At 46.1% G+C, this 14,769-nt stretch overlaps 1 protein-coding gene across 1 annotated transcript in view; it reads left to right on the forward strand.

The window, feature by feature from the left end:
- LOC146353050 (potassium channel subfamily T member 2-like) overlaps positions 1 to 14,769 on the forward strand; it is a 68,098-nt gene that overhangs the window by 4,830 nt on the left and 48,499 nt on the right. Inside the window, exons 2-5 of the mRNA XM_084832197.1 lie at positions 6,187 to 6,266; positions 10,478 to 10,580; positions 10,939 to 10,992; positions 11,090 to 11,138. Of these exons, the coding sequence (XP_084688323.1) occupies positions 6,187 to 6,266; positions 10,478 to 10,580; positions 10,939 to 10,992; positions 11,090 to 11,138 (286 nt within the window). The remainder of the gene's footprint in view (positions 1 to 6,186; positions 6,267 to 10,477; positions 10,581 to 10,938; positions 10,993 to 11,089; positions 11,139 to 14,769) is intronic.

Below are 14,769 nucleotides of genomic sequence, written 5' to 3' on the forward strand. Positions count from 1 at the left end.
TTGTTGATGACATGCAAACCGGGTCACAGTCTTGGAAAACCATCCTCTTTCAGTCTAAACTTTTATCCATACAAATGTCCTAAGAGGATGAAGGCGGTAACTGTAAAAGGATTCTGTATACTATGTGAACAATCACTAGTAATCACAGACCACTGGCTCAATATTGCAGCACTTTTTAATGTATATTTTGCAATGTCGAATACAATCGTTTTTGGATTTGCTCACACAGGTACATCAGAGTCCTGGGAGAACTGATCATAATCAGCATCTGTAGCCATCCCATTGCTCTTTAAACATGCCTAGGAAGTATTTCTCCTCAGCAGTATTACAAAAGACATAAGATAGAGTCCACTTGGAGACAAGGCCACATTCTTAATCCCTGCCCTTTCTCCCTTTCCATTATAGTTAGTAGGCAGGGGCAAAAGGGACTGAGCTCAAACCCACACTGCAAACACTATGGAACACTTCCCTACTCACTCTGTCACAGCAGCAGACAGGAAACAGAGACACTGTAGAGGCACTGTCTCCCCCAACCACCAGTTCAGGTCTGGTATTGACCAGGATCACGTGGGCTACAGGAATTCTTGCCTGGTGGAACACCACAGGTCTCAGTTGCAGGGGGTCCCAGGTTCAAACCCAGGGTACAACCGCATGCTAGAAAAGGTTGGGGTGGGCTCCCACACTCAGCCATAGCTGAGCTAATGAGGAGTGTTGCACGGGCCAGAGGTGTGGCTCCTGAATGGGCCAAGCAGCCTTTTTGTCCCACCACTCCACCTGGCAACTAGTGTGACGCCCTCCCCTTAAAGCTCCCTTTTCCCCCAGTCCCATCCTGACAGCAGCTGAAGCAAGATCATATTAGGTTGTGAGTAAGGGAACACTCTCTAGCAACAAGGAAGCAACACATGTGGAAAAGTCAACCTTTATTGATCACTCCAAACAGTAAATGAAGATGGTGTTTTACACTGAAACATTTTACATTTTAAATATGTAAAATACATATTCATATATGTGTATTTTTAGACATTTTAAATCTATAAAATTTTAACATTTTTAAATCTATAAAATGTATAAACTGTATGTGCTACTGGTGGTCATTTATTCCATCTGGAGTGCTGAGTTATGCGCATCGCATCACCTGCATATCGATTGATTCTTTATTGATCAGCATCAAGGGTGAAGTTGTTCCTTAAAGGAAAACAGGGCTCCTGTGCCTTGGACAGTTACTTGATAGACAACAGTGCCTCATGGCTCCATCTCCATGTTAGGAATGCTCTAATTCAGCCTTCACCAACCAGCTGCCCTCCAGATGTTTTGGACTACATCTCCCAACATTTCTGACCATTGACATGATAAGAGCTGAAGTCCAAAACATCAGGAGGGCACCAGGTTGGGGAGGCTCCCATAATCTTTTGCATAGCTCTCTATCATAAGGTTGCAAAGATGCGGGAGCCTGTCTGGAGCAAGTAGGTTGGCAGCCCCATGGAGGGACAGCCAGGAGCATCCCGGTCACTTCTGCTGGTCATGACGGTGGTCCTCCCTCATAGTCTGCACAGAATGAGGTCTGGGAGAAGGAACTGTACCTGTGGGAGAGCTGGCTGGAGGGCAAAGGGAGACACACCCAGAGTCACGAGCAATACTCAGCAGCAGGAACACACAGTCCCTGGACCTGGAGGCACAGTAACAGCACAGCTGTTCAGTTTGATGATGTAGTAGCATTCTTGGAGGGGGGACGAGTTGACAAGTTGGAGCGATGGCTCAGCTTTTTTTCCTTCCCTTTTGGTTAAGAAAAAAATAACTCTCAGCCACTTTTAGGTGGGGGACCCTCACCTAAAAGTGCAACTATCACTTTCCCCAAAAGCTTTATACAGTCTTAGGGGAGAGGTTTAGCCCCCATTCCCTCCACCAAAACTGACCCAAACAGCTCAGCTGAATGCTTCAGCCCAGCAGCAGTAGGATATTTCTACCCTGCACACCCTCCCTCTCAGATATCCTTCGAAATGCTGCCTCTCCAGGCGAGAGGGCTGGTTCTCCCCCGATTCCCATGGAGGCCCTTGGCAGCCAACATCAATCTGGATGATGACAGCACCTGGCACCAGCCTCTGCCAAGAGCAGCACCCCATGATGGACATTCATTGTTTGCCTCCCACCCCTCTTGCATTTCATTGGTTGTTGTTCTCTCTTCCTGGATCCCTGCAGCTGCCTCTTTGTCTCCTGCTGCTCCTCAGTCATCAACTGGCTCTTGTCTTTGGACAGAGTTGGAGGGAGAACATAAGCCCCAAAGGTACCTGATTATCAGAGAACATTCCGACAACCGCCACTGATGAAACACTGCTCCTATTTTGCCTTTTGACGATGCTTTAAACACACACACACGGGTGCCAACATGTGCAATGGAGTTTCTATTCTTCACGTTTCTATATCTGGGCTGCTAAATGTTTGGGGAGGGGCTGTGCATCCTTCTGCACATTCATATAATGTACATGAATGAAAAGAAGGCCCCATGGCATGCACTGGATTCCGAAGCAAGATGTATTAGTAAACTGTCCATCACGGTTTCTTTAAAAACACTTTAACTGCTAGTGCAGGACAGTTTTTGTGTGTGTTTTTTTTGTAAAATCATTGTACAGCAGGCAGAGAATAGCCATTAATCAGACCAATGTGTAATGGCGGCTTGAGTTAGTGTTTCAGGCACTGATCTTTGGTGGGTCAGCGCCTGAAATAGGTCAATCCCCTGTTTTGTAGGTTTTAATCTGCTTCTCCTGCCTCTGTTTTTTAAGGTTCTAAGGTACCATTATTTTTATGGTAGTTTATTTTTATGATTTCCTGTGTGAATGTTTTAAAATTATAGCAAGCCACCCTGAGCATTGTAACTGCAACAGAAGGGCAAGTTATAACTTTTCTGTAAAAACACATGCGCGCACGCGCGCGCACACACACAAATGACCCTATTTTTCTCTGATTTTTTTGGAAAGTAGGGATACAGACACTCTCCTGTTTTGGCTCATAACACAGGTGCTTGATGAGAGGGGCTTGTGTGCATGACCAGCAGCAATGTCACTGATCATCCTGGCACTGTTAGTTTGAGCTGGAGTAAGGAGCCATCTTGCTGAAGGTACCAGAATCCATGCTGAGCCCATCCCTTCATAATTTTGGGGAAGGGGCTTCCTTCCCCGGTCTACTAGCTGAAAATATGAGGTCCGGCCTGACAGACAAACAAGACAAAGCTTTTACATTTAATTTTAGCTTCTGCTTGTTTTACTTTTCATGGCGTATTTAAAGCTGCATTTCAGAATTGTCCTTTTCCATATTTTTAGCCACTCAGATCTTTTAGCTGCTTTGATAGTTATCTTCTGCTTTTAAAATTGTTGTTCCTGCTTTTAAATTCATTTTGTTTTAAGTGATTTTGTTATTGGTTTTACCATTGGTTTTGTTGTGTTTGTTTTTATTAGGTAAATTGGCCTGAGAGCTTTCATAATGGGGAGAAAGCTTCATTGGAGGCAATGGGGCCTTTCCCCACTTCCACTCCGACTGTGAATAGCAAGCAAAGGGGGGCCTGGTTCCAATCAGGACTGCAGGAGAAGCAAAGGGTTAAAGTGCACCTCCCCCCACACCGTGGCCCCAAACTGGCTCAACACCCCACTCCATGCCTGCTACTTATTAACAAAAATCAGTCACGTGGAGCCACACCATATGGCAGATGTCTCGTCCAGTTTGGCCCTTGGTGGCAAGAGTCTGATAGTTATGGAGTGCACGTGCTCAGGAAGAGCTGGGGCATTACATTCAAACGGGAAGGAGATGTAATAAAATGTCAGCATGGATGATTGTAACATCTTTTTTTTAGATTCTCTTAACAACGAAGGAGCAAACTCTTTACCATGCCTTTGTTAAACTGTGATGTTCTGCTTGATTTCCCTCCATCATATACTCTGACAATGCAACAAGGACCAGGATTTCTGTACTTCCCTGACTTTTCAATTATAGCAGTCATTTTGCTCCACTTGGCCTTGGCTGCATTTTTTTTTTTTGCTGTCCCACCTGGGGCCTTCATAGCAAATTGGTGGGTATGTGGCATTCATTTTTCCTAACTGAGAACAAATTAATGGATACCTTGCATTTATTTTTAAACTTGAACCAAAAGTCCCCAGCCCACCTTTGCAAGGTATTTGCCCCATGCAAAAGTGGAGGTGGGAGAATTTGTGGCTTTCAAAGGGACCACAAAAGTCAGAGTACTTTTGGGTAAGGGGTACTTACTATTACACAAGATGTCCCATGGTCTCTCTCCTTTATTTTTCATTTTTTTAAAAAATGCTTCCAAAAGCAAGTGGCAGCGTGGCAGCCATGCTGCCACGAGCTTCTAAACTGCAGTCATGAGTGCCCTTGGGAATGATGGTATGTGATGATGTATCATCATTTCCAGCATCATTGTATGGGAAAAAAGATGGCTGCTCCCATGGGCTCTTGGGATTAATTTGACAAGTAAGAATCTTGCTTACAAGGAAGAACTTAGTAGTTTTGGGCTGGAAATCCACAACTGGAAGTTGGGAGGAAAGTGGGCTTTTCAGGGGCAGGTTGTACATATCTCTGCAACTCATGCTGTGGTTGACATGAGATGTGGCACAGAAGATCCCCAAACTCTGGTATAAATTTCACTGGAAACACCCTCTGGAATTTGTCAAAAAGCTCACATGTCAATCCAAACTGCATAATGAGATTGAGTATTGTTGTTTATATAGGACTGCTAGTGAATGCAAAACATATATGTGTTTATAGAAGTAAGTCGAGTGGGGCCAATTCCAGACTTTTATTAAATAAGTGTTTAACAGAAATGCATATGAACCTTCCCTATGAAGCTGACAGGCATGCAGTGGTGTAGATCTGGTCAGGCATGTCTGAAAGGGCCAGGGGCAACCGGTTGCAAAATGCGGTACAAGGCCAGAGGCAGAATTTCTGCCTTCGCCGAAGCTTTGGATTGGAAAGGCCAGGCATCCTCTCAGTGCTTGATAGCGCTCATTAGTGCCTTGGACTGTGATGTAAACTGACCATGGTCCACCTGGTCCATAAGGGCACAGAGCTGACTCAAGAGCAGTAGGACATTGGTTCAGAATAGACCAGTGCTGATCCCACTGATGTATCCCAGGGGACCTTGGAATGGGCGGGAGTGAAGCTCTGAAGATGCCCCTCTTTGTCTGCCTGCAGGAGCCATTCAGGTCTCTGCTTTTCCCCGGACAGTGACAACTGGTGCTTGCAGCTGCTCCCTAACCATGTCCAGCACCGGTGGCTGGCCTGATGCCTTGGATTTCACTTGGCAGCCTCTCATTGTTTTGTGAACAATGGCTAATGAGATGCCACTGCTGCTATCAAAGAACTAATTAAAAAGATTCCAGATGAGACATAGCTGCATATTTAAAATGGCATGCTAAGAAATTATGCTCAAACAATAGACTGCATCAATTATGGAATATGGTCAAAATAGATGTTTAATTGATGTTTGATTCAGAAAGAAAAACCAGCTGGGGAGGCTGAGAGGATGGGTTAATACACTGCTTTGGAGAACTGCAGGCAAGTAGTGCTCAAGCCCAGCAATGAGTTCCTTATATGCCCCCTAAGATAAAGCATGAGCTGGAAAAAAGGCCATAGACTGGATACTGTCCCTCCAGATATCGGGAGGAGGGAGGTTGCAATTTTTTAACTTCCCCCTGTAATAACTTTGCCATTTGAAAGCTTACCCATCAGGGAGAAAGATTCAGAGAGGTTTCTGACTGAGTCACTTTGCAAAACAGCTAACCTCTTCTGCACATTTTGCAAGGCTTCAGTCACCTAGGTATCAATTAAGAGAACTTTGCTAAACCTGAGCACCTAAATATTTGAGACTCAGTTTCTGGTTAATAGATTTTTCAAGGTTCAGCTGCTAAATCTGATCAATCTAGCAGCTGAAGTATAGACAGGTTCCCAAGTGAATTTTCTCAGAGTCAATCCTGCAGGTGATTCTTCTTATGTTCGGTGGAGGGGGGGTTGTTTTTGTTTCTGTAATCTGCAGAGAGCTGCCTGCTGCAAGACTTCTTCCAAATTAAAGATGAGTTGTTGCTGTTGTGAGGTGATGCAACAGGGGTCCCTGGTGCTTTTGGGGGGGGGGTGCCTCTCTTTCTGCCTATGTCTGATGATTGCCTTCTCCCTTTGATCTTCCAGGGTCCAAGTGGAGTTTTATATCAATGAAAACACCTTCAAGGAACAGCTCAAACTCTTCTTCATCAAGAACCAGAGATCCAGTAAGTAGCTGTGCATGCCACCATCCACAGACAATGGAAGGGGGCTGGAGGTTGGGCACATGCCCAGCAGCTGTGCCCAGGGCAGGATGTTTAATCATCCCCCTGCGCCCAACGCAACAAGCCATATTTGGGTAGAGAGAAACAAGGCCCTCTGCCCTGGAAATTTGTCTGAGGGATAAACAAGGGTACAGCCCAACTACACATATGTGGTGATGCCTACCTAAGACACACATGCTCATTAAAGTCTTCCCTCATCCCACTGAAAACATTGATCCAGAGTGTGGCAGCTGTGGAAAAGGCAAGTTTCATGCTAGGGATCATTAGGAAACAGATTGAAAATAAAACTGAAAGTATTGTAATACCTTTATACACATTTGTGGTGTGACCACACTTGGAATACTGTGTACAGTTCTGGTCACCAAACCTGGAAAGGGATAGTAGAGCTGGAAAAGATGGAGAAAAGGGCAGCCAAAATGATTGAGGCGGACTGGAACAACTCCCTTAGTCCCTGCGGTGCTTCCAGTATGCCTTTAAATAAGTTACATGTGCCTTGCTGTTCAAACCGTAAAAGATCTAAGTTAAGGGTAGGCAACCTTTTGGGCCCATAGGCACATTTGGCAATTTGAGAAACTGCCCTGGGCACCACCACAAAATGACTGCCAGGGGAGGTTTTGCTGGTCACAAAGGACAAGTAAGGGACAACGGAGTATGAGGCAGAGGTGGGGTCTGAGTCTCAACACACAAAATAACTCCTTTGAACCCACAGTTTTCTGTGCCAAGAGAATCCTATGTCACAGAAGGCAAGCTATTTTTTGTTCTCTCCCCTCCTCTCTCTGCCAGGCAACATGTGCACGCACAGAGCCCTGCTCTCCTACTCACTGCAAACACATGAACAACCATGCTCCCTCTCTTTCAGGATCCCTCCAAACTCCCCCTCTCTGGACTACTTCTAAACCCTTTTCTCTCCTCTCTTTTTCACATACATGCAGCCCCCATCGTTCAGACAAGCAGGCACACAACCCTCCCCAGCCCTGCAAGTTGCTCCCAGTCGGCTCCCACAGCCTCCGCTGGCTTCCTGCTGCTCTCACTAGCCCCTTCCCCACTGGATTCCTACTAGCTTCTCTAACCCCCTGCTAGCTTACCACTGCCCTTCCTAGACCCCCCACTACTCCCCCTTCCCCCAGGCTTACCAGACCGAAGTGGCAGGCATCCCTTTCCCCCCTTCTTTTTCATGGTGTCTGGGCATGCTGCAGAGGAAAGCATAGGCCTGCAGCTCCCCACCATTTTCATTTACGAAGCATATCTCTGAGCTCCAGGTGTGGCTCAGAGGCATTCATGGGGAATGAAGAGGGCAGCAGCTGGAGGCCCTCACTTTGCTTTGAAGTGATCCCAGCTGCCTGCCAGTAAGAAAATCTGTTACTTTAAAAAACAGGAGCAGTAGGGCATTTTGGCGGGCACCAAATAAAGTGTCCTAGGGCATGTTGGTGTCTGTGGGCACTATGTTGCTTATTCCTGATCAAAGCTCATAAGAACATAAGAAGAGCCCTGCTGGATCAAATCAAAGGCCTCTCTAGTCCAGCATCCTGTTTCTCAGATTGGCCAACCACATGCCCCAAATGGGAAGCCCACAAGCAGGACTTGGGGGCAGTGGCCCTACCCTGCTGTTGTTCCCCAGTGAGTGGGATTCAGAGGCTGCTGCCTCTCATCCTGGAGACATGCAAGAACATAGCAAGCTGCCTTATATCAAGCCTGACTGCTGATTATTTTATTACATTTCTATATCACCCCATAGCCGAACCTGTTTGGGTGGTTTACAGAAGTTAAACAGTAAAATACAATATAAAACATTTTAAATGAGAGCCAGTGTGGTGTAGTGGTGAGAGTGTTGGACTGGGAGCTGGGAGATCCGGGTTTTAGTCCCCACTTGGCCATGGAAGCTCACTGGGTGACTTTGGGCCAGTCACAGACTCTCAGCCCAACCCACCTCACAGGGTTGTTGTTGTGAGGATAAAATGGAGCGTAGGAGGATTATGTATGCCACCTTGGGTTCCTTGCAAGAGGAAAAAAGGAGGGATATAAATGCAATAAATACATAAATAATACATTAATAAATTAATAATAAATAAATAAATAAAAATGCCATTTACATAAAAGCACACAGACATTATACACAAACAACATATAACTAAAAACAACTTTGAACAGTCAGTCATAACTAAAGACACATCCAGGATCTATTGAACTCATCATGTGCTGCCAAATGCCTGGGAAAAGAGATAGGCCTTAACCTGGCGCTGAAATGATAATAATGTTGGCACCAGGCGGACCTCATTGGGGAGCTCATTCCACAGATGGGGGGGCACCACTGAGAAGGCCCTCTCCCTTGTTGCCGCCTTCTCAGTTTCCCTTGGAGGTGGCATTCGGAGGAGGACCTTAGATGCTGAACATAGCATACGGGTCGGTTCATTTAGGGAGAGGCATGCCATCAGGTATTGCCGTCCCAAGCCATGTAGGGCTTTATAGGTTAAAAGCAGCAGCTTGAATTGAGTTCATAGGATATAGGAAACCAGTGCAAGCGGGCCAGAGTTGGTCTTGTATGTGCGGACCTTCTAGTCCCAGTTATTAATCTGGCCACTGCATTTTGCACAAGCTGCAGCTTCTGAACCATCTTCAAAGGCAGCCCCACGTAGAGTGCATTGCAGTAATCAAACTTGGAGGTTACCAGAACATAGACAACTGAAGCCAGGTTATCCCTGTCCAGATAGGGGCGTAGCTGGGCCACCAACCGAAGTTGGCAGAAGCCACTCCATGCCATTGAGGCCACCTGAGCCTCAAGTGACAAAGTTGGTTCCAGGAGGACCCCCAAGCTGAGGACCTCCATCTAGCTCAGCACCGTCTGCACTGACAGGCAGCAGTCAGGGCTCTGCAGGGTTTCAGACAGGAGTTTTACCAGCCCCCTCTTGAGCTGCTGGAGATTGAACCTGGCACCCTCTGCATGCAAAGTAGGTGCTAGTTTTATCTTCCTTGAATGTGTCTAATCCCCTTCTCAAGGTGTGTAAGTTGGTGGCCATGAATTCCACAGTTTAACTATGTGCTGTGTGAAGTCACCTATCCTGAATTTTCCACGGTTCAGCTTCATTGGATGACCCCACATTATAGAATTATAGCATCGGGAGAAAAACATCACCTATCCACTTTCTCCACGTCATGTATAATTTTATATACTGCTATCATGTCCCCAGACTTGCTTGCCTTTTTTTTCTAAACATAATAGCCCCAAATGTTGTAACCTGTCCTTGTAAAACATTCTAGACAGACAAAGGCCCAGGTTAGGAGAGACAAAACCAAACTTAGCAAAGCTTCCTAGTTGTGAATGAAACACACGCACTGACCGGGACAGTTTACATCATGAAATGAGTTTCTGTACTAGGTGATGTTTTCAAAAGTGTGGGATCTGTCATTATTTATTTCTGTGTTCACATATTATGTTTTTAGGAGTATACCTAAGATGCTTTATGTATACCCTTAATGTGGAGTATGAATGCCAAAATACATTTTTATACAGATACCCTCTAAAGGGAGCCAGGTTTAACTATGGCTCCCTCTTGAGGTCATATGTGTCATGTGTGAAAACACCTGAAAGTTAGCCTTGCTTCCCAACAGAATCACTGCTCTCTCTAGCAGTCCGTGGCAGACCTCAACTTTAGCTTATTTCATTTGCCAGGATATGGACTATTGACAGCCATGCTGAGAGCTCCTTTGTACCCTCACCTTCTAAGTCCATACATGCCTGCAATATAAGGATAGTAATATTGAACTACATTACAAGGTTGCTGTAAGGCTTACTGAGAGAATGTGTGTGAAGCACTTTGGATGCCTGAGATGAGCTATATGAAAGCTAAGACGTTGATGATGAGCATGAGCCATGGTTCCATAGGATTATGGGGCTCTTCTTTGCTTCCTTTCTAGCCAGAAACCGCCCATTTCCTCCTTAAAACTCTATTATGTGTCCTTCCTCACTTGGTAGTGGGCCCCATCCACAGCCAGCCACCACTCAGAGTGCTTTTGCCTCATCCAGCAGCCCACCCCAACTCAGAACAGAAAGCTGTAATTAAGCGTCTCTTTTGTGCCATGAATGGCTGTAATTAAATGTTTGGCCTGCTTCATCTGTACCACCCAAGACCCAAAGTTCCCCCCTCTCTCTATTGCAGGCTTGCGTGTGCGACTGTTCAACTTCTCACTCAAGCTTCTGAGTTGCTTCCTGTATATCATACGGGTGTTGATGGACAACCCTCAAGATGACAGGGGAGGCTGGTGAGTGCCACTGAAGGTCCCCCCACTGCAAGCTGCAGTAGGGCTGGGCAAGTCTAGGCTTAAGAAAGGGCCTGCATGGTAACATCACTATGGAAAATGCCATGCCCAGAGAGGTCTCCAGCTCAGTTGGGTCTGCCCCAAGATGCTGTCAGCATACTTCAGTGTTCATCAGCTTCATGGGAACTGTTAAAGCAGAAGAGGCAGGAAGAAGAGAAATGGGCCTCGTCCTTGGGCAGGCCAGAATCCAACAGCAGTACCATGAAGCTAACCGCTTGCTGACCACGTGATGCTGCCCCAGACAGAGTTCATAAAGAATCCAGGTTTCTCCTCTAATCGCTTTTTGTTTCCCATTTCCTAGTCGGGGCTGCTCCAAGCAAAATCACTCCATGCAGTCACCAAATAAACTTGACTGGTGAGTAACTGAAGAGGGACACCTTGTAGGTGTTTGGATAATAGCCAGTGGTGGCTCATTTTAAAAAATGAAGGTTTTTTCCCCCATTCTCTTTCAGGACCTCGATTATCTGGGTGAACAGGCCCTTGCCCCTCTGGGGACTGCAGGTGAGATTGGATCAGTGGGCGCAGCTGCTGCTGGGTGACAGAAGCCTCTCTGAAGCTGCAATTCCAGGGGTTGACCCAGCTCAGCGGTCCCATGTCCCTTGCTTGGATCCAGTCCTTGCCATGATGTTACATGCACACTTTATTATTTATTTAAGAGATTTATATACCGCTTGCCATATTTAAAAAATCTCTACTCTGAGAGCATCTTTTTCAGCTACACAGGAGTCCAGTTCCAGGCTAGTTCACTGCCACCTATTTGCCACATATTTACCCAAGATAGGTGAATGTGCAGGAGTTTTCTGTGGGCGTTTCCAGACAAGGCTTTGATGGTGCCATCACCCTGCCTCATTCATAGAATTTTATGGAGGGGTGTGTGTGCCCGGATGACAATGTCTTCTCATAACCCTCTCGTGTTTTCTCACCACTTCTTCCATCTTTTACCTTACCATGGAAAATCTGTTCAGGAGGAAAAGACAGAATTGCTGCACAATGCCTTCTCATTGACACTGCTAGGATCCCTCTGTCTAGAAGCATCCTGTCACTGGCAGAAGTCACTGCACCTTTCTCATTTGCTTATGCATGTTTTTCCAGTCCATCCCCCCCGCCACCCATGCCTAAAGATTCAAAGCTGTATTCATTTAATAAACAGAAGAGATGTATGTAGGGCAGACAAAGGTTGTCTTCACACCTGGCATTTCATTCCACTACAAACCATTCTGTTGGATTCCTGATCCTTTCTGGGATTTAGACTGGCCCTGTAAACAGGCATCTCTCATAGCGCCTCCCTCCGCTCTATACCTTTTCATGGCTGGCTGAGCTGCACAGAACAAGCTGGACAGCAGGGGGCTGCTGGCCCCATGCCCCCTCCCCTCCCCTGCTCATTGGTTCCTGTAACATGATTGATGGCTCTGCCCCATCCCTCCACTCCTCCACAGCAGGAGGGAAGTCAGAAGTGTTCTGGATAGCAGGCTGTGGGAGCTGATCCCCTCCTTCCTCTGAGGGAGAGAGCGTCTTCTCCGTGGCTTACCCCGAAGTTGCTGGCACTGCTAGTCCTTCTCTGCTAAATATGTCTGTGTGTGATGGAATTAAATGCAGCATATTGCTTGCACTACTGAGTTTGAGGGGTATACCAATTTCCAGGTTTCCAACTACAGAAATAAGAAATCCACAAATGGACTTGTATACAGTCAATGCACCAAGCCATCCCTAGCACGCACACACCCGGCAACCGCTTCATGGGGGACGCCTTCTTCATTAGACCCGGCTTGCTTCCCCCCCCCCATGTTGTTGTTGCTCTTCCCCCTTATGCTGGCTTCCCAATGGCTCTGCAAGGTGGGCTAAGAGAAGTGATAGTGGCTGGCTAGGTGGGAGGAAGTACTATGGAAAACCACCTCGGCATTACTGCCTTATCTAAAACAACTGCACACCCCAAAAGGAAACTATTAAAAATGACCATTCCAAGCTCTGCATGATGAATTTATTCAGGGGAGGAGAAAAGGCACTTTTAGTACCCATTGAAATCCTAACTGTCAAGCCTTTCTCCTGTATGGCTAAGAAGGGAGACTTTCCCATTACCTGGGAGGAAAACAGCCCATCAAACTGGTGAGCAAAAGGGAGAAGAAGCAGTCAGTGAAGTCAATGGGAGGGGGAAGTTCCAAGTCAATGCACTGAAGGGGATGCACTCCTTTACATGCCTACTCAGAAGCAAGCCACACAGATTTCAATGGCACTTACTCCCAGGAAAGGAAAGCCTTACAGCCAGTAAGTTTACTCAGAAGTAAGCATTGCTGTGTTCAAGAGATGTCAGAGCCTGTAGTGGAATGGGAGAGAGGCAGAAGCATCAGTGACTTCCCCCCCTTCCCACCAATTTGTCATGATGACACTTATTCAACACCACCCAGCAACACCCCCTAGCACATGCCCACACAAAGCAGGACAAAGCACTAAAGGGGAAATACACAGCAAGGAGGACATGGCTATTTCAGTCCCAAGCACAGAAAATGCCAGGTTTTCCCTGTTCTCAGATAACATGGGAAGAGGGAGTGGAAGTTGTGAGATAAAAGCAGGAGAGCAGCGGTGTCATCTAAAGCCCCAGTGAAAACCAATGATTAAAGAAGAACAATCCTGCTAAAAAAAACTCAGGTGTGAAGAGAGCCAACGTGTATTGAAAATGCAGGAGAAACAGATTATCCTAAAAGAGGGAAGTAGATTTATTCAACAAAAGAGGTAAAAACAAACAACAACAACAACAATAACAATACAAATACAAGAGCCTTGGCTAAGATCAGGGTTGGGCAACTTATGGCTCTCCACATGTTGTTGGACTGCAACTCCTATCAGCTCTAGCCATCATAGCCAATGGTGAGGGACAATGGGAGTTGCAGTTCAGCAACATCTGGAGGCCCACAAGTTCCCCACCCCTGGCTACGATAGTATAAGCTACAACATTGGGATAAAACCAGAGCTGAGGTTCTCCTGAGAGACTAGGCAGATCTGCTGCACCCTGCAGGGTTTTCCAAAATAGGAATACAGAACAGTGGAAGAGAGCAAAGGCAGAAAGAGATCTATGTCATGTCTTGGCAGGCAATTGTGGAAAAGAATGCCTGTCTCTTGAAAAACAAACAAACCTTTCTCTAGCCCAGTGACTAGATTTTCCATTGCAAGGAGGTTGTCTTTTCACATATTTTCTGCATCTCATACATCACTCAGAGCCAAACTACAAGTTATCTTTCCTGTATAATTCTGGACTTGACTGCAGGCTTAAAAAACAAATGAAAACAAATTGCCAACATGGGAGGGGGCTGATCTGAATCAGAGCCCCAGCATGGGACATAGGGAGATTTAACTCCACACCCCATCCCCCGCTGTGGTCCTGATCTGTACTGTGGCCCTGTGCCTGCAATTTTCATTGTAAAAAAAGAATCCATTGAATTGAATGGCTCCTTTTTTGGTTATGCAAACTGTAGATGTGGGCCCCTTCCATCTGGATCAAGGCAGCAGTGGGGAAGAAAGGTTAAAGCATCCTATCCCAGACACTAGGGTCCAGATCCATATACCCCCGCTCTGTGCTGGCAAAATACACAACAGCCCCGTATTCCAGGCCAGAACTATACACAGTTTGGATCTCAGCTACACAGATGGAGAATTTGCCTTGATAGGTCTGTCTACCGGTAGTGGATAGGAAGTCTCTCCGCAGTTCACACATCTTATCCTACCCACCCAGGTTGCTGGAAGGTGTTAATGGCTCATTTCCAGGAGTCCTCTGCTTACATCCTGGCAGGTCATGCCTCCCCTGGCCACTCCTGATTCTGCAGCTTGCATTTCAGTTTGGAACCACTCTTTAGGATTGTATAGGTTATTTAGAGAATAAAACATTGTGTGTGGGGGGGGGTTGTATAAATAAAACTAATTTCTCTCTCCTCTCCTTAATCTTAATAAAACTTCAAAAGTAGAACCTGGGGTTTGACTGCTTACTTTGATAGTCCAACGCCACATCATTCATTCATGCTGCATCTTTTAATGAAGGGAAGGTAAAAGGGGGAAACAGGCTAAATTGCCCAGTGATGTCTGAAAACTCTCTCTCTCTCTCTCTCTCTCTCTCTCTCTCTCTCTCTTTATTTATTACATTTAT

The sequence above is a fragment of the Heloderma suspectum genome, chromosome 2, assembly GCF_057233095.1.
Source record: "Heloderma suspectum isolate Gila_16-S chromosome 2, 16-S_ref, whole genome shotgun sequence".
In the NCBI taxonomy this organism is placed as follows: Eukaryota; Metazoa; Chordata; class Lepidosauria; order Squamata; family Helodermatidae; genus Heloderma; species Heloderma suspectum.